The sequence below is a fragment of the Rhipicephalus microplus genome, chromosome 3, assembly GCF_043290135.1.
Source record: "Rhipicephalus microplus isolate Deutch F79 chromosome 3, USDA_Rmic, whole genome shotgun sequence".
Lineage (NCBI taxonomy): Eukaryota > Metazoa > Arthropoda > Arachnida > Ixodida > Ixodidae > Rhipicephalus > Rhipicephalus microplus.
This window is the reverse complement of record NC_134702.1, coordinates 252,550,359-252,570,961: the sequence shown is the minus strand read 5'-3', so window position 1 is coordinate 252,570,961 and position 20,603 is coordinate 252,550,359. Positions and strand designations below refer to the sequence as shown.

The 20,603-nt window shown below is 46.5% G+C and overlaps 1 protein-coding gene across 1 annotated transcript in view; it reads right to left on the bottom strand.

Annotated features, from left to right (window-relative positions):
- The window catches only part of SerT (Serotonin transporter), a 387,450-nt gene that overhangs the window by 334,820 nt on the left and 32,027 nt on the right, over positions 1 to 20,603 (bottom strand). Inside the window, exon 2 of the mRNA XM_075890899.1 lies at positions 14,813 to 14,947. Coding sequence (XP_075747014.1) covers positions 14,813 to 14,921 — 109 coding nt within the window. The 5' untranslated portion in view covers positions 14,922 to 14,947. The remainder of the gene's footprint in view (positions 1 to 14,812; positions 14,948 to 20,603) is intronic.

Sequence of the window (20,603 nt, the reverse complement as noted above, 5' to 3'; positions counted from 1 at the left end):
AACTCTTGGAGCCGGGTACAAAGTTACCAAAATGGCCAGCGGAGACCTCCTCCTTGAAGTCCGAGGAAAAGAACAGTTCGAAAAGCTACAGAATCTTTCAACTTTTGGTGACACTCCCATCACTGTAACGCCACACAGATCCATGAACACAACCCGTGGAGTAGTATCTGATGCTGATTTGCTCAGCTTGACTGAAGAGGAACTTCTGGAGGGGTGGAAGAGTCAGAATGTGACCAATGTACAAAGGATCACCATTAGAAGAGACAACAAGGCAACACCAACAAAACACCTAATACTCACGTTCGCTTCCAGTAATCTCCCAGAAAGTATTCAAACAGGCTACACAAAGACGTCGATCAGACCATACATACCTAACCCACGTCGTTGTTTTAAATGCCAGAAGTATGGCCATGGCTCACAAAGCTGTCGTGGTCACCAAAGTTGTGCCCAATGTGGAGTGTCAGGCCACAATTCTGACAATTGCGAAGAACCATCACACTGTGTGAACTGTGGTGGAAATCATGCCGCATACTCACGGTCTTGCTCATTTTGGAAAAAAGAAAAGGAAATCATCACATTGAAAATTAAAGAAAATATCACATTCAAGGAAGCAAGACGAAGAGTGTCGCCATTTTATGGCGCTACATATGCTGATGCGGCGCGTCAGGGGGCAACGCCGCACCAGCCCTCGCCACTCCTTCGGCCAGCGCAGAGCGAGCCGACGGCTGTGGCACCTGCCCCCAAGGCGGCAGTAGTTCAGGCTACTCCGCCTACTATTGAACAGAGACCAGGGACTCCAGGGTCCTCGGGTCTCAAGGCCTCACCCCGCCAGGCAAGGCCCAACCTTCGAAAAACCAGCTCGCATGAGCGAGCATCCAGTGCCTCCGAGGAGGCAATGGATACGGCGGCACCCCTGGTGCCAAAAGAACGGCGCGGCTCTCTGGAGCGCGCCAAGAAAACTAAAAAGCCCATAACAGGGCCTGACAATGGCCCTGATACTTGAGTTTGACCTTTCAGCTTAAACAAGTCACTCCCGTAACGTACACACAGCACTACTTTACTTCCAATATGGACACACAAATTATACATTGGAACGTCAGAGGACTGCTTAAGAACCTCGACGACGTACAAGAGCTTTTATACAAATACTCACCTCAAGTGCTGTGTGTACAAGAAACACACCTAAAATCCTCCAATACAAATTTTTTACGCGCTTACGCCATATACCGAAAGGACCGAGATGATGCTGTGGCGTCATCCGGTGGCGTAGCCATTATTATTAACCAAGGAGTAGCGTGTACACATTTACCACTCCAGACATCACTTGAGGCGGTGGCTGTTCGAGCGGTACTTTTAAACAAACTCGTCACCATCTGCTCTTTGTATGTACCTCCCCACCACCGTCTTGAAAGACGTGAATTTCAGTCTTTAATAGACGAACTACCTGAACCTTATTTGCTTCTTGGGGACCTAAATGCACATAGTGGACTGTGGGGCGATTCTCGCTGTGATGCACGAGGTCGTCTCATTGAACAATTTCTCTTCTCTTCTGGCGCCTGTTTGTTGAATAGGAAAGAGCCAACCTACTATAACGTTGCCAACAAAACTTACTCGTCTATAGACCTCAGCATCGTATCACCTTCACTTCTACCCCTATTGAAATGGAAAATCATAAACAATCCATATGAAAGTGACCATTTTCCTGTAGTGCTGAGTTCACAAACAACATATGAAGGTCCTCTACACGTTCCCAAATGGCTGATAAACAAAGCAGACTGGGAACAGTTCCATAACACTACACGTTTGAGTTGGACAGACATATGTAGGTTAAACATAGATGAAGCTGTGCAGTATTTCACAGCTTTTCTAACTGACGCAGCAGCCAGGTGCATACCGCAAACATCTGGAATGCCCGGCAAACGACACGTCCCATGGTGGAACACGGAGTGTCGTAATGCGCGAAAGGAACAGAACAGGGCATGGAGATTGCTGCGGAACTCCCCAACAGCGGAAAACCTTGAGAGCTTCAAGAAAATAAAATCTCGAGGCAGGAGAACGCGTCGGCAGGCCAGAAGAGAAAGCTGGCAGAAGTTTTTATCAGGAATAAATTCGTATACACAGGAGGCTAAAGTCTGGAACATGGTTGGTAAGATAGCAGGAAAACAAGTACACACACTTCCACTCGTAAACACTCAAGGTGATACCTTGGAAGATCAGGCAAACTTCCTCGGTGCACACTTTGAACGGGTATCCAGCTCGTCCCACTATACAGACACTTTCCAAAAATACAGAACAAGAATAGAAAATCAGAAACTCGAACACAAATCCACTAGATACGAAGCATACAATCAAGCTTTCAGTTTAGCTGAGCTCCGAACATCTCTAAACTCCTGCAGCACTTCTGTCCCAGGTTCTGACCGTGTGATGTATGAAATGTTAAAAAACCTACCAAACGAAACCCGAAAAACCTTACTTTGTTTGTACAACGCTATTTGGTCTTCTGGCACTATTCCTACCTCCTGGAAAGAGGCTATTGTTATTCCCATTTTGAAAGAAGGCAAGGACCCTTCTTTGCCCTCGAGTTATAGGCCTATAGCACTTACAAGCTGCTTGTGCAAAGTATTCGAAAAAATGATAAACTGCCGACTTGTACATATCCTTGAAACAAACAATTTGCTCGACCCATTTCAGTGCGGGTTTCGAGAAAGTAGATCCACCACAGACCACCTTGTTCGTATCGAGGCACAGATCAGAGACGCCTTTGTCCATAAACAATATTTTCTCTCTGTGTTCCTCGATATCGAAAAGGCGTATGATACAACATGGCGTTTCGGAATTCTAAGAGACCTGTCCCACCTTGGTGTGCGCGGAAGAATGTTTCATATAATCGAAAGTTACCTGTCAAACCGGACATTCCGTGTCCGTCTGGGCAGTGTGCTCTCTCAAACATTTGTCCAGGAAACAGGCGTGCCACAAGGTGGCGTGCTTAGTTGCACACTTTTTATTATTAAAATGAATTCTTTGCACTTGTCCATTCCCCGCAATATGTTCTATTGTACATATGTCGACGACGTTCAGCTTGGCTTCAAGTCATGCAACTTGGCCATGTGTGAGCGGCAGGTTCAGCTGGGTTTAAATAAGGTCTCCAAATGGGCAGATGAAAACGGATTTCGACTTAATCCACAAAAAAGCATGTGTGTCTTGTTCTCTCGAAAGAGAGGCATGCACTCGGAACCTGACATTCGACTGAACGGGCAACGTCTGTCCGTCAAAGCCGAGTATAAATTCTTAGGCTTAATCTTGGACAACAAGTTAACTTTCGTACCGTACATCAAGTATTTAAAAACAAAATGTTTAAAAGCCATGAATGTTATAAAAGTGTTGTCACGTACTACGTGGGGTAGTGATAGGCAATGCCTCATGAACCTCTATAAAAGCCTCATTCGCACCCGCTTAGATTATGGGGCCGTTGTCTATCAGTCTGCAACTCAAAGTGCCTTGAAGATGCTGGACCCCGTGCACCATTTGGGCATCCGCCTTTCTACGGGTGCTTTTCGCACCAGCCCCGTAGAAAGCCTTTATGTTGAGTCAAATGAGTGGTCGCTTCATCTGCAAAGAACCTACATGTCTTTTGTATACTTCCTTAAGGTGAAAGCAGACAAGAAGCACCCCTCATACTCTACTATTAATGACTTGTCGAGCTCCATTCTTTTTCAAAACAGGCCTTCAATGAGGCAGCCCTTCTCAGTTCGCCTGAAGGGTCTAGCTGAGGACACTGGAGTGTCACTCGAACACAGTTTAATGGCTCCTGTAGCATACCCGCCACCGTGGCAGTGGCAGACTATAGACTGCGATGTGTCTTTTCTAGAGGTTACAAAACATGCGCCCATTGCCCATATCCGAACATATTTCCTGGAACTTCAACACAAATACACACGTCCTGAGTTTTTTACAGATGCCTCTAAGTCTAACTCCTCTGTGTCCTACGCTGCTGTTGGCCCTTCCTTTTCGGATGCTGGCCCTCTACATCCAGGCACAAGTATCTTCACAGCGGAAGCTTATGCGATACTTGTGGCAGCTAAACACATTAAACAATTACAAATACAAAAAGCAGTAATTTATACAGACTCCCTCAGTGTGGTAACGGCTCTGCACAGTCTTAAAAAACAAAAAAAACCCTGTCCTTGTCTCACTTTACTCCATATTTTGCACACTCTACACACTCAACCAACATGTTGTGGTGTGCTGGGTGCCAGGGCACCGTGAGATCCAAGGCAACGTGAGGGCGGATCAGCTCGCTGCATCCGTCCACAAAAACACTGCCCCTACACCCATATCAATCCCGGTCCTTGATCTGAAGCCGTCTCTGAAACGAAACCTCAGGGACTACTGGCAGAGCAAGTGGGATACACACACACAAAACAAACTACACGTTATCAAGCCACACCTTGGCCATTGGCCACCAGTATCAAAATCACGTCTAACAGAGGTAACACTAACAAGACTCAGGATAGGACATATATACACGACACACACACATCTTTTGTCCGGTGGTGATCCACCATTGTGTGATAAATGTGGTGAGGCATTAACAGTTCTTCACGTTTTAATTCAATGTAAACATTTAGACACTCTAAGAAGACAACACTTCCCACTATCCTACCGACAACATATACCTTTACACCCTGCAATGTTCGTCGGTAGGGAACCGCTTTTTAGTCACAAATCATTATTAGCGTTTTTAAAGGAAATCCATAATTTTAGTATCATATACCCGGGCATACCCTAGCACGACCTCTCTAGAGAGGTTTTTGCTGCGGTGGCTACACAGGAAAGCACTTGCCTCACGGCCCTTGCATGCAAGGGTACTAACGTGTGAGGTACTTGTGCTAATGCCATACATGTCCATCATCGTTTTTCATTATCAGCAACTTTTGTCACCTATTTACACCATGCACACCTTTCACGGCATAGTCATGATTTTATTACTTGTATGTTTTTACCCGCTTTACTGCGAGGAATTTTATGGCCCTTATACAGCCGCTAATCACAACCATTGTCCACATTCCCGTCTCATGAACTGGCGCTCTTTGGCCATCAAATGGCCCTTGCGCCAAAAACACCATATATCATCATCATCAAGGTGCACGTTCAGAGCGAGGCCGCCAATCATAGAAGCTCGGTCGAGGTGGTGAGGTCCACCGGCTGCGGCAATGGCGAGCGATGTGTCCTATCCGATGGCACGTAAAACATATGGGCCGATCATCATGAGTGCGCCATTCAGCTGGGTTTCGTCGTGGCGCGAACGTGCGGTTCGGAGTGGCAGCCGCAACGACTGGAGCCGAGCTGGAAGTAGCAGAGGCATTTTGATGAGGTGGCGAAATGCCCATATTCGCGATCTCTTGGCGAACCACGGCCTGTATCATTGAAACAGCACCGAGGTTGTGTCCTGGCGCGCTGACGCTAGACATAGCGGGAGCCATGGCCTCGAGTTACCGACGGACTATTCTGGTGACGTTTTCTGGCGCTGGTGGTTGGTGTAGTGTGGGCAAATCTTCGCAAGAGGACGTAGCCGCCGTGTTGGGAAGGCGGTCAAATCGGTGAACTATGCGCCTACTTTTTGCCTGTTCGAAGCGACGACATGCTTCGATGACCGACTCCACCGTCGAGCAGTCCTTGCACAGGAGAAAATTGAAGGCATCATCCGCAATTCCTTTCAGGATGTGTCCGACTTTGTCCTCGTCGAGCATGTCCTTGTCGACCTTGCGGCACAAAGCCAACACGTCCTGGATGTACGCGATGTACGGCTCCGTGGATGTCTGGGCACGAGTCGCAAGCTCTTTCTTTGCGGCCACTTGACGTCCGATGGGTTTCCCAAATAGATAGCGCAATTTCTGCTTACAGACGTCCCAGCTGGTCAACTCTTCTTGATGTGTCTCGTACCAGAGTTTTGCCGTGCCATGCAAGTAGAAGATGATGTTCGCCAGCATAAGCGTTGGACCCCAACGGTTGCTGCTGCTGACGCGCTCATATTGAACAAGCCAGTCATCGACGTCTATGCCACTTGTGCCGTTGAATGGACCTGTGTCACGAGGTTGCACCACAACGATCGGCTGCGGGGCTGACGGATCTTGTTGACATTGAGTAGCCTGGTCAGTCATCGTGGTAGCTGCAATGCGCCGTCCGCTGCGAAGATCCAGCTCGTTGGGCTGTATAGCGAGTGGTACCCAGCACCTCCACCAATGATGTTACGGGGAATAAAGTATACACTGATGAACAAATGTGTACTGGCGAATATACTGGCGAGCTAATGCGTACGACGCTGCTGCAGTCCGAGCACGTTCCCGTTCAGCACTTCGTCGTCGTCATCCTCAGGCATCTACTTAGCCCGTGACAATATTAGCACGCGGTAGGCCATGGCAAACGACCATGAAGTGGAACAAGAAGATTGCCAATGAAGCAGCGGTAGAAGAGACAATGGCTGTGGTTTCGACTTACAGCATAAGATGATCCACGCAGACGATAATTTAATGTTTCTTGTTGCTAGCTAACGGAAATGAACCCAGAATGTCAATTCCTACTTGTTCAAAAGGCGTGCTGGGTAGTGTTACTGACTGAAGGGGACCTGGTGGTACGGGGGCCGGGAGCTTGTTACGTTTGCACGTCTCGCAGCTAGCGACGTAGCGTTTCGTTGTTTCGTACATCTTGGGCATGTAAAAACGTTCCTGCATGTGGTGCAGAGTTCGTATTAAAGCCGCAATAATCGGTTGTTGCATCGTCATGCATAGCAGGAATAACATTGGAGCGAAAGCTCTCGGGGACAACTAGCAGAAAACGTGCTCTGGTTCTGGATTAGTTAGTTTTATAGGGCAATTTTTCTCGAACCGTAAAGCGCTTGCTCTCTTGGGAAGTATGGGTGGCAGCAAAAAGAGGATCCAGGTTGAGATCATTGCGTTGTTCATTCTGCAAGTCAGCCGCGTTAGGGAACGTGCTCGTAACAGCAGCAACGCAGTCGTCAAAATTCTCAGCATCGCAGTTGGTAGTCGCAAGAGGAATCGGGAGAAGCAGTCTACGTCAGCGTAACAACGGCTACTCTTGTACGACGCCTTCAAGTCGTATTCATGAGGTCACAGCGCCCAATGTGCGAGGCGGCCAGAGGGATCACATAAATCGACCAGGCACCATAATGAATGATAATGAGTAATTATATTGAATGACATCCCGTGAAGATAACAACGAAACTTCTGTACGGCAAAAACAGCTGCCAGACACTCCTATTCCGAAACTGTATTATTGCGTTCACATTTGCTCTGGCAACGACTGGCAGAGCCTTGCTGCCATGAAATGCTCTGCGCGAGTGTGACGTCGTACAAGCACCGGTCCTACGGCGATACCGCTAGCGTCAGTGTGAACCTCAGTCGGGCAAAATGAATCAAAGGGACGCAACAGTGATGCTGACGTTAGTACAAACTTAAGATGGGAGGTTGTGGCGTCACACTCTGGTGTCCAGTTGAAGGTCGCATCCTGTCGCAAGATCCTTGTCAGCAGGGGAACCATCGCCGCGAATAGTGGAAGAAAACAACGGAAATATGAGCATAGGCCTACAAATAAGCGAAGTTCTCGTGCTGACTGGGGTTGTTTAAAAGAGCTCACTGGCTCTATTTTGCGAGGATTGGGTCTGACGCCATCCTTGTCGACTGAGTGCCCCAGTGCCAGAGCTTGACGTTCACCAAAGCAACATTTTTTATAATTCAGAATCAGTGTGGCTTTTTCGATGCAGTTAAGACTGAGACGGTTGTCATGTTCTTCAAACGTACGGCCAAAGATCACAACATTGTCAAGGTAGCATATTCACACTGCCATTTGAGACCATGTAAAACTGTGTCCATATATCTTTCAAAGGTGGCAGGAGCATTACAATGACGAAAAGGCATGACAATAAATTGAAATAGACCCTCTGGAGTTATGAAATCAGTTTCTTTTTGGTCGCTTGGTTCCATAGGTATTTGCAAATAACCAGATCGCAAATCAAGCGTTGAAAAATAGGAGGTGGCCTGCAAGCAATCTATTACGTCATCAATCCGCGGTAAGGAATATACATCTTTCTTTCATCACAGTGTTTAGATGCCTTTCATCTACGCAGAATCACCAGGAACCACCCTTTTTCCTGACAAAAAACAGCGGCTGCCCACGGACTGGACGACTCTGGCACGACACTCTTTTTTCATCATATCTTGTACTTGTTTGGCAATAACTTTTCACTCAGAGGATGATACTTAATAGAGCCTTTGGCAGATGAAGTGTGGAGAACCGGTGTGTATTCTGTGACGAGCGCTGGACGAGGGTGACTTAAGTGGTGCGTCTCTGTGTTTGAAGTCCAAAGCAGAAACATGCCTGGGAAGGATTTGTGCCAGCGCTTGCCGGTCCCTTGTACTGGGAGCCTTGCTGATCATCCAGAGCAATAGATCTTAATTATGGGAAATATCACAAGGAGAGAAAGATGTGGTGAAGTCCGTAGCTAGTGCCGTGAGAGGCACTAGTTACGCCTCGCATGTTGCGTGCTGCGGCTTCAGAAATACGACCTTACGTTGTCAAGCGCTATCGAGCTGCATAAGGCTTCATCGAAGAGAGCATCTTTATTCCGCGAGGAAGCACACCTGGCCTGGCAGGACAATTCAGCACCCGCAATGTTGCTACTACTATTGTCATGCACACAACAGAACAGGGTACAAGTATAGGTCCTTCTTAGAACAGTTCTTGTGCAGAGGCCTCACTACAAGGTCAAAAGAAGCAGCATCAACTACTGTGGAAGAGACTCTAACGGGTGTCAGGCACGAAGATGGTGCTATCACTTCATAATTCACACTGTGTTCCTGTCTTCGCCACGGTAGTCTTCTTCGGAAAGCGACGGTAGAAACAAATTGTTTAATGATATTTCCCCACTACCACAGTCGATGGGAGCACCGCGCTGCTCCAGAAAACCGATACCGAGAATGACACAGTGCGAACAACGAGATAGAACCAGAAATGCAGATAAAATATTTTCCCAGCAAATCAAGCGCTGACAACACATACACCGAGAGGATCAAGCCACTCGCCGCTTACACCACGAAAGGTAATAGTATTGTTCCATAAAAACATGACTTTGCCAACTAAGTGGTTTCTGAAGGCAATGCTCATCGCAGACGCAGTCACCCCAGTGTCATCTGACGCCATCGTGGGTATTCCATCAATCAACCTATTCACTTTCTTTTTGAGCACAACAACAGGCAGAGGTATATCTTCAAAAGACCGTCTGGCGACCTTACCTCCATTGGCCGCGGGTGCTTGTTTCCCAGTGGCGGAGAGAAAGAACGACGCAGAGGAGATGGCGAGCGACGAGAACGATTGGATGGTGGTGCCAAACTCCGCTCGGATGCTGGCGAATCGCTGCGTCTGGTGTCGCTGAAAAACAGTTTCTTGGAAACAATTCGCTCCTCTGCAGGTCATATGAAGCACCGGGTCTTGGTCTTGGGATAGGTATTGGTGGCGAAGACGTGGCTGGTGCCCTTCGTGATGGGCAGCGTTTGCGGCAATACCAAGCGATATGCCCAAGGAAACCACAGTTGTAGCACAAGGGAGTGTCGCGGTTTATAATATATTCATCGGAACGAATCCTGGGCCGCAGCTGTCGGCGAGCAAGTTCGTTATCACGCAAATAACCTATTTCTGACACCCTCTAGAATTCAAAGTATTGGTGATAAGTTGACTCTTTGTAGTAGGGTCGGTGCTGTCCTTGCCGCGGCGGGACGTAGTCTGAATCAGAGTCCTGAGTTTCAGAACGTGGCTGTCTTCGTCGTCATCGGGCGTCAGAGACATGACCTCTATCGTAGAGACGTGGCTGATTCTGAGGCATGGCAACAGAATCCTCAATGCAGTCTGCCACTCGGTGCTAGGAGAATGAAGCAATGTTTCGCTTGAACTCTGGAGGCAGGTAGACGGGATGAGTGCTTGGGTGGTGTGCCAGTTGTGCATATGAGCCGAGTTGTTCAATTACTAGTTCCCGGATCGTTGATGCAATATCATGCGGCTGGTTGCTCTCTATAATTATGGTAGTCGTCACATTGGCTGGCCTGCCGAACCTCAGCGTCATGCGCCTCATCTTCAGTTGCTCAAAAGTACGGCAATGGCAAACGACATCGGCGACAGATGTCGGGGTGTCTTTCGCGATGAAGAAACTCTACACATCCTCGCCGATGTCTTTTAGAATGTACCCGACTCTGTCTTCTTAAGATATTGCGGATTCAATAATCCTACATAGCTTTATTGCTTCCTCTGTGCAGGTCGTGCAAGTTTCACCTGGCACTTGCGCGCGTTGCATTAGCGTTTCTTCTTCTCTTTCATTTTTCATTGAGGGGTCACTGAAATTCTCTTTGATTCATAAACGAATCTCTCCCACATTGTAAGCGTTTCCTCACGATTCTTCTACCACACTAACGCAGCATCCGCCAGAAAGAATGTGAAGTATGAAAGCTGAGAAGCGGCATGCCATTTATTGGAGGCGCTCACCCGTTCGTAATGAATGAGCCAAGCCTCGACGTCTTCATCTGGTCTGCCGGCGAAGTGACGAGCATCTCTCAGTTGTGAAGCCAAACTGGTCGGTGCAGAAGTCGACAAGGGTCGATATTCATCTTCGTTTTGGGACATGTCCAGCCCGGGTGGATTCGGTGTAAGTCCAGCAAGGCTCCGGGGAAAAACTTGCAGATCAACCTCCGTCTTCGCGTGTCGACTACCCAGTGCTTCCAAAACAACTGTTACAGTGAGTTCTGATGAAATAGTTTTGTTTACAAGAGGTGCGTGATGATCGTTTGCCATAGTGCACTGTGATCTAGCCAAGGCTCTTCGTTTTCCTCTTTTTCTCTATTCTGCCTTTCCCATATTTATTACAATATCAAAAGAGCTTTCGATAGTGTGATTCAAGAAATTTTTTGGGGAATACTGTACACACTAGATAAAGAACATGAAATAACCAATCTCCTAAGGGCTATCTATAAAAGTAACAAGGTATATATAAAACAAAAAGAAAAGGTATCCGAAACTATAGAGTTTTAAGACGTGCTTCGACAGGGATGCCCTTGTCACCTTTGTTGTATATGCTCTATCTACAGGGACTAGAAGCGAAATTAGAGAAGAGTTGACTCGGCTTCAGCCTATCTTTTGCCAAGCAAGCAAAACACGTTGAAGAGTCATTGCCAACATTGAGAGATGCAGATGACATAGCAATAATCGCTGACAACAAGGAAGATGTGCAAGGATTGATATACATCTACGGTAATGAGGGAGATAGGTTAAACTTGAAGTTCAGTAGGGAAAAATCGGCAATCCTAATTTTAATGATAATAGAGGCAGTGAGCATAAGATACAGAAAGTCACGCGAGAAATATCGGATCAATACAAATATTTGGGCGTATGGGGAAACAACGAGGCTGAGTACCTAAAAGAGCACGAATGATACCTTATGACTAAGGGTAACAGGAATAGAGCTGTAATTAAAATTGGTGCACTGTGAAAATACAATAGATGAGACGTTGTTAGAAAGATTCAGAAAGGTGTCATGGTCCCAGGTTCGATGTTCGGCAGTGCGGTTATGTGCATGAAGTCAGAGGTTCAAGTAATATTGAAAATACAACAACGTGGCGTAGGTAGACTTGCTAGGGGAGCACACGAGAATACCCAAAATCAGGGGGTACAGCGTCATATTTGATGGACAGGGAAGCTAGCAGCAAGGTAAACTGGAGTAGCGATTCAGAAAAAAGCGGGAGAAGAGCGTTGGGCTAGGAAAGTTATCAGCTACTTGTACATGAAGAACGTTGACGATAAATGAAGAAAGCGAACTCGAAAATTGTCACGCAATAATTTAGGTAACAGCAGAATACCAAGCCAAAAAGAAATATTGGTTGGAAAAGGTGAGGGAAATAGATAGGAACATGTGGAAGATTGTAATCCTTACGAATTCATTACTGTAGACCTATTAAACTTTCATGCAGCAAATTGCAAAAGATCCACAATGATTCTCGAAGGAGTTCTCTGCTGTTCGAGGCCAGAACGGCAATACTGCCGACTAGAACGTACCTAACGGAATACGAAGGCACATACACGTTATGTAGTGCGTTTATTGAGGAGGAGAAAACGATGTTTCATAGTTTTCTGTAAAGCACTCTATCCCATAGTTCAAAATAATAACGTGGAATCGAGCAAAGCATTGGGGGTTACGGGCAGTGAAGGCAGATATATTTTAAACGGGTAAAACTAACCACGAGGAGGATAATTGATTGGTGGCTACAATCACGGTGCGAGTGAAATTCAATCCTTCAAAACACGGTGATAGTACTTAACCTTATGGGTAAGCGGCATGAGCCGCCACTCGATATAAAACGCACAGCTGGATGCATACAACCATCTATCCAATATTTCGTGGAAAGATGCGAGATGGCGGTAAATGGAGTGTTCGCTAGATGGACGGATGGACGCACAGGCAGACAGATGTACGGATGGATGGATGTATGGTGCACAGACAGAATCAGCTAGGAACGGATGGACGATTGGCCGCACGGACGGATGCATGAATGGATGGACGAACGAACGAACGGACGGACGCAGGACGTACAGACGCTTGGACGCATAAACGGACGCATGGACGGAAGCACGAACGAAAGGATGGATGCATGGAGGGTCGCATAGACGGACGCATGAACTGACGGAAGCAAGAAAGAACGAAAACACGGAAGCACGAACGCACTGTCAGACACTTCGCTTCAATTATTATCATTCAGTCCTTAGATATGCCGTGATATTACGCTCCACAACGATGCAATGGATTGCATCGTTGACGCCGTTGAAACCACCATTTTTTCATTGTCATTATCGACGATCCCAAACCAGGACTTACAAGCAACGTGACAGCTCTCTGTGACGACAACTAGCTGCAGCATGGCCAGTTGTCAGGGTTGATTGATATGTGGGGTTTAACGTCCCAAAACCACTATATGATTATGAGAGACGCCGTAGTGGAGGGCTCCGGAAATTTAGACCACCTGGGGTTCTTTAACGTGCACCCAAATCTGAGCACACGGGCCTACAACATTTCCGCCTCCATCGGAAATGCAGCCGCCGCAGCCGGGATACGAACCCGCGCCCTGCGGGTCAGCAGCCGAGTACCTTAGCCACTAGACCACCGCGGCGGGGCAAGTTGTCAGGGTGCCGTCACTGTGCGAAGAGCACCAGGTGTAGACGAAAAAAATATGTGAATCCCCTATGAGTGTGCCGAGTGTTGCCCCGCCGTGGTGGTCTAGTGGTTAAGGTACTCGGCTGCTGATCTGCCGGTCGCGGGTTCGAATTCCGGCTGCGGCGGCTGCATTTTCGATGAAGGCGGTGATGCTGTAGGCCCGTGTGCTCAGATTTCAGTGCACGTTGAAGAAGCCCAGGTGGTCGAAATTTCTGGAGCCCTCTACTACGACGTTTCTCATAATAAGATCGTGGTGTTGGGACGTTAAACCACACATAGCAATCGGGTGTGTCGAGCATCGGCACGTCTTCAAATAGCAGTGCTAGGAGTATGTGCGCCTAGTTGTGGCTCATAGATAGCGTACAGGTGTGTATAAGTCCTTGTCACTTCCGGCTGTTTGGAAATGCGCGAGAAGCCCATTTCACTTCCCGCACCAGAGTGTTCCGAGCAAGCGGCTCGCAGTGTTTGAGTGACTGGAAGTGTGCAACGTTGACTCCGTGATGTCTGTAGTTATTGCCTTTTTTATTATTGTGTTGCGTTGTGTCTTGTCAAGACTAAATGTTATCCACGGCACAACGTACTGTAAGCTGGAGGAATTGTGGTAAGACACCGAAGACCCAAACCAAAACTGAAGAGAACCGAAGATGACGAAGGTGCGCGTGAACAGAAGAACGTGGCCCGCGTCAGCTAGTTGACATCAAGGCGTTGGAGAACGCGGCAACTCGAGTCTTGGCCAATCCCCTACAGTGGGTATGCGCCAATAACAATAGGAGAACAACAACAACAACAACAACGCGGCAACTAACAAGAACACAGTTTGTTCGACCCGAGGGACTGAATAGGGCCTAGCTAGAGTACCAGCCATCCGGGACGAGCTTGGCGAGTCCTGAGGGCGAGCGAGTGTTCTCGACCCGGAGTAAAGGTGCTGTTCCTGCAGTTATTGAGCCAGCAGCCTGGGCGATCAGCTGTTTTAGAGGCGGAGATGCTGGCCTTGGTGTCACGGCCAAGCGGACCCAGGATTTGGTGGTGGAGATCATAGTCATGGTACCTTGTACGAGTGGGCCCATCGCAACCCGGAGCTGAAGGCATGGCCTTGCTGCTACGTCGGGCGCTACGTGGGTTCACGAGTTCCAGGAAAACCAGTTCGTGATCTGCTTATGCGCCATCGCACAACTTCATCGTACAGTCTAGTACAACTCGTAGTGATTCTACCACTTCGTGCATCTGTCGTCAGCAGCTTCATGGTAGTGGGAGTTATTTTTTGACGAACATTTACTTCGGCAGCCACCGATGCTCTGATTGTGTTGTTTTAGGAATTTACGGCAACGGACCTAAAGAATATTTTTATAGTTTGGCTGTTCAGAGTGCATGTAATTGTGTGTGAAATCGATAAATGTTTCTTGCCTTGGTTGTCCGTGTCTGAGGGCCCAATACCACTACACCCTTCCACTGTCATGCCTATTGACAGTGTTGGTAGGGAAATGCAGACATTACCAAAACTTGATTGGCACTCTAGCATAGGTGTTACGTTTATGTCAAGGGGCTCACCTTTGAAGATTGGGAATATGTTCTTCCAGATGGTGAGACAGCCACAGCGGTAGTACTGACCCATGGCCAACTCCAAGTAAAAAAGTGGCAGACCACCGAACATCAGCATCACTGTGTAAGGTATCAGGAAGGCGCCTGTGAGGAAATGAAAACTTTATTTGTGTTTTTCTAAGAACGTCAAACTGAAATTTACTGGTTAAACAATCTTTCAGAGCTAATATTGGGCAAATATAGAGCCTCATGTTGTAAGTAATCGCGAAGTAAGCGTAATATAAAAAATAAATTGTACTGAGACTCGGAAAATTTACACATTTGGTTTTCTCTTCGTGCACGCAACATAGTTTACAAGATAAGTTTAAGAAATGATTTCTTTCCTGAAAGTGTCGTCGTTTCCTTCAAGCTTACTTTTGTGCTGAGTGTAATATGTGCGTATTTAGATGTTATTACCGTGCAATGTACCATTAAAAATCACGTTGATTCATTGTGTGCAAGTGCACGTTTCTTATGCCATGAAATGAGGCAAACCACTATTGACACAATTCTCATTATCCTTTTTTGCTCTTCCTTCCCGTCCTTACTTCGGACATATAATGGTATCACCTAACCAAAGTATGACAAAATGGCCGGCTTATGCATAATACATCCGCAGTAGGCGGAGCAGCCCGTTATATTTCTCGTAACCGTAATTTCTCGCACACCTTTAAAGCAACCGATAACTGCACAGAACATCAAATGAGATGCCTTCACCGATGAAAAGATTCTCCATCGCATTTTCTCCCGCCAACCCTGTTTTTTTTTTCGAGAGAGGTAAACTTGTATTTTTAGTTATTCTTAGAAAATCACGAAAGCTGACCTGTAGCACCTATGGCGGCAAAAAAACATGAAAGTTCTGATGTACCTGGTCCCATCTCCGTTGATAGCAGCATGCGGTTGATAATTTTGTTAGCATTGTAATGTGGTTGCTTACCTTATATTAACAAAAAGATTCCACAAAATATTACATCAAGTTCTGTGATTTATAATATATACTAAAATGACGCTGCCGTTGAGTAACGTAATGTTTCCACGCTCATGAGCGCGTTTTGATCCAATTTTCAGCGTGGTCATGAAACCATCCACGCAGTTTTCCGGTCTCTAAAATATGTAGAGACGTGGTTTAGCTACTTACATTTCGTCTCAGAAATAACGCGTATCGTACTCGCTACAACCGTGCATATGCGTAAGGACGTTATTGGTGACTGGGCTTGGCTAGTGTATCCCGAGAGTAACAATGCAGAGACAGGTGACCATGACACAGGTGCAATAAACCTTGGGCGCATGTGCGCACAAAGCGATAAAAATCCAGAAAATGTGTGTAATGGCCTATTACCTCATTGTAAGACCTTTTCATTTTCGAAACAAAGTTCAAATGCTCAAAATAAAGGTGCTTAAGCAGAGTTACAGGTAGTCTTTCAAAAGCAGAACGAGGTCAGCTTTCGCAAACTGCTTTAAGGGCTAGCGGAATTGCTACCAATTCTCAGCGTGGCTAGAGAAAACATACATATGTGTTTAATGCATTTCAGATTGAGAAATGCTGCTTTTTATGTAACTACGTGCTACTGGGGAAGTACTACAGCTACAAAAAACTACGAAAATTGAGCTTTTTTCATGCCGTAAAGAAACAGTAGAGAAAAAACAATTGTCGGTCCCTTTATGTTAATAAGCTGGCCCGACAGCGGAACTGACTGTGAAGTCCTGACCTTTAGCCACAGGTTGCACGGAAACGTTGCTCAATTACGCAAACTCGCCTCCTTCGCGATGTCTCATCGCTTCGCCATCTTCCTGCTTCCCCTCATCATAGCTTAAATTATGCTTGCGCCGCATGCTTGCCAGTTGTGACGACGACTCAGAAGGTGCATTCACGCCGTAGAACGAAGTGGACAGACAACAGGAATGATAAATAGCAGGAGTAAAATCAAGACGATGAGAAAATGAACAAGGAAGAGAAAGAGGGGAAAGACAACAACCAGGAGGATGATGACGCTTAAGTCAAGAGTGAGTTAAAATAAGGCAAGGTAGCCGCAAATGGACGCATAAATTACGCTTAAATGAAGGAAGAAGAGAACGGAGAAATGATGACCATGGTGCTGTTCCCGATGCAAAGAACTACGACGAACAAAATGATAAGTCTACACAAAACAAAGATGATATTGGGAGGCCTTTAACTTGAAGAAAAAGAAAATGACCAGTATTGGCACAGGAACATCAAATTGGGCATCTTCGGGAATTGTGCGAAATTTCTCGCCTCCAGCAACCGTGTCCTTTAGACCGACGAACGTAGCAAGGTACACGGACTCCGTGAACACCGCATTTATTTCCGTGGGTGCACTCTTTCGATATAATAAAGGTTTTTAGCAAGCTACAGAAACACGTTGCGGAAGTACGACACGGCTCTTTTCCGTATGCGTGTATAATGTTTCTACATGCGTACTCGTCAGCCGGTTCCGCCTTGACGCCTTTTCATAACGTGTTTCCGTAGCCTGCTAAAACCTCTAATAAAACGTGCTAATCATGATTCGACAAGGAGGAAAACGGCGCTGGTCAGTTTCGCGAGTGGCACAGTGAGCTCTGCTTCGCTGAGCTACACCTCTGCGTTTTCTAATAAACACATTCTAACGCCACAACTGCCGAGGTGGGGGGTAAGCTATTTACTACCAAGTGACATGGGAGAGACACCACCATCTAACGACTAAAGCGCAACAATACAAGCTTTCGCTCAGCGGTCAGTTCACGTGTTTGGCACCATTACCTCGACAAATGAGCTCGCATGGACATAACTACAAGCCACCTGCAGTGGCATCACCTTATTGCTACAAAGAGCCACGGGCCTTCGCAGAGAATCCCGAAAATGACGTGGGTGAATGGTTTTGCTACTATCAGTGGTTTAGGGAATCCAAGATTGGGCTCGGCAACAGCACTGACGGTACCATTCTTAGGAGTCTACTTTCCTTCATAATCCAGATTAGTGAATACTTGTCTGGGGCATGTCGCCGATGTGATAACTGTTTTCTAGGGCTGTTGCCTTACCCACTGTGTATAAAATGTTTTTTTGATTGTGTTTTGCCTGCTGACATTGACCTGCTTTGTTACGGTAATGTCGAAGCTAATCCTGGGCTCCCCGATAGAAAATGTTATTCGAAATATTGAAAGATAAACAAAACTATACTTCCCACAGTTTAGGGCATACACATGGCACATAAACTGATAGAAAAGGAGCTCGCCGGAATAACTGAACGTATTGATAACATTGATGAACAACTACGAAAATAGAAGGTCGATACTATGCAATCATCAGTTTCTAAACGTTATTCGCGGGTATTCACACTTTGAGATCATAGGGATAATTTAGAAAACCAAGGTCGTAGAATCAACTATTTTATATATGGTCTGGATGAGCCAACTGAGGAGTCAAACGATGAGCCACCTATAATCGTACAACAGGATAATTATGTGAAACATTTCTGCACCAGGGTAGACAGCATAAAAAGATGTCATAGATCAGGAAATAAACACCGAAACAAGTCATGTCCTGTCGTTATTAAAATGCTTGACTATCACGAAATAACGTCTATATTGAAATCAGCACAAAATTTAAAAGTACTGCTCTATCATTATCTGATGTAGACTTTTCTAAACGGCTTCGTAAAAAGCAGATATTATGAAAAAGCGTGGCAGGAGCGAAATCAAATGCTGTGAAATTATAACAATTTTATGATATTGCGACCAAAAATATTTCTCTACTTGTTTTAGATAAGGAGAAATATGTACGCTTTTAGACACCCATAACAAAGGCTGGCTGACATTATCCAAACACCCTGTCTTCAAAGGTCCTCAATTCAAATTGTAGGAGCGAAATTAACATGGTCGATCATTTGAAGACTCCTGTTCTTTCACATCATCCTGTCGGTACAGTTCTGGCCAAGGCCTGGCTAATTGACTCAATATATGAGAGCCAGTTTGCTTCTTCTGCCTATAAAGAGTTCGTGAAATACCGAGACAGCAGAGGTGGATTCGTCTGTATTATTTTCAAGTCGGTAAATATCCTGAGAATGCTGAGCCTACAAAATATTCACATTATTTTTGTACAAGTTAGTTTAATGGCTTGAGATACAGTCTAAGCCGAAAAGGACTATATTGGGGTGTGCTATTGGTCCTTTAGGGGACTAAATTGTCTGCCAAATAATTTGAACCAATTTCGGACTAACTGCGGGAGCAACTGCAAGGGTTCAACTATTACCCTTTAGCACTTACTCCACTTGATTCAAATGTTTGTCCAAGTAGAATACTCCAGTAATGAATTGATTTGTGTGGTTTAACGTCCCAAAACCACCATATGATTATGAGAGACGCCGTTGTGGAGGGCTCCGGAAATTTCGACCACCTGGAGTTCTTTAACGTGCACCCAAATCTGAGCACACGGGCCTACAACATTTCCGCCTCCATCGGAAATGCAGCCGCCGCAAGAATACTCCAGTAGGACTAACAGTTGATCCGTCTGGATGAATGGCAAAAAATGCCTACCCTGCACTTGTAGAGTATATTTTCACGTAAGAGTGAGGGTAGCTCGAAGACAGGAGACCGGAAGGCTCGTAGAAATAGAAGGGAATCCGTTTATTTGGTGGACTTACGCCCACTAAAGGAAAATGCACACACCGGCTTAGCGGGCGGTGAACAGCAAGTTCGACGGCTGCCGGGGAACAGGACGCCCCACTAGATTGCAAGGCCCATTCACCATTTTAAATACGCCCCCCCCCCCCCCCACCCGCAAAAGCAGGTATAACAGTCGTCGTAGAATCTGCGGTATCTCGTAATGAACGAATGGTCGACGTGTGGGCCACGATCTTCGCAGATGAATCGCGGTGCGTCTTGGACCACGATAAGACCGCGTGCGGGCGGTATCGGAATGCGCAACACTATCCGCAATACGCTTCGCGGCGTTGCTCCCCTCCGCAGCGTAAGCATCGACCCGATGCTTTCTTTAAAATAAAATAAAAACAAAAGGACAGCCTGTGTGAAAGTAAATGGCAGATAAGCGTGAATTACGTGCACATAAACAAAACAAGAGGTGCAAACAGGGAGCATCCTTTAGCGCGCATGATAGGGCTTTAAACGGGTGGCGTGTACCACTTCTTGTCGTGCGCAGCGTCGTTGGGATGAGCTAGCCCCATCAGGGACTACTTCATAGTCCACTTCACCCACTTTACGGATGACTTTGTGTGGGCCGAAATAACGGCGCATGAGTTTTTACCTTAATCTGTGGCGGCGAATGGGCGTCCAAACCCAGACTCTATTACCTGGCCTGTATGGTAAAATGCGTCTCCGCTGGTTGTATCGTCTTGCGTCGTTTCGCTGTTGGTCTTTTATGTGCACACGCGCAAGCTGCCGGGCTTCATCTGCTCGCTGAAAGTAGTCCGCCACGTCTAGGTTGTTTTCATCGGTGACATTAGGCAGCATGGCGTCCAGGGTAGTAACGGCATCCCTCCTGTGGAGGAGACTAAATGGTTTCATTTCAGTGGTCTCCTGCACCACGGTGTTGTAGGCGAAGACCACGTTAGGCACAATTAAGTCCCAGGTCTTGTGTTCTGTGTCCACGTACATAGCGAGCATATCGGCAATGGTCTTGGTCAAGCGTTCTGTGAGACCGCTTGTCTGCGGGTGGTACGCAGTTGTTCTTCGGTGATCTGTATGACTGTAATGTAAGATTGCCTGAGTAAGATCAGCCGTAAACGCCGTTCCCTTGTCTGTTATCAGT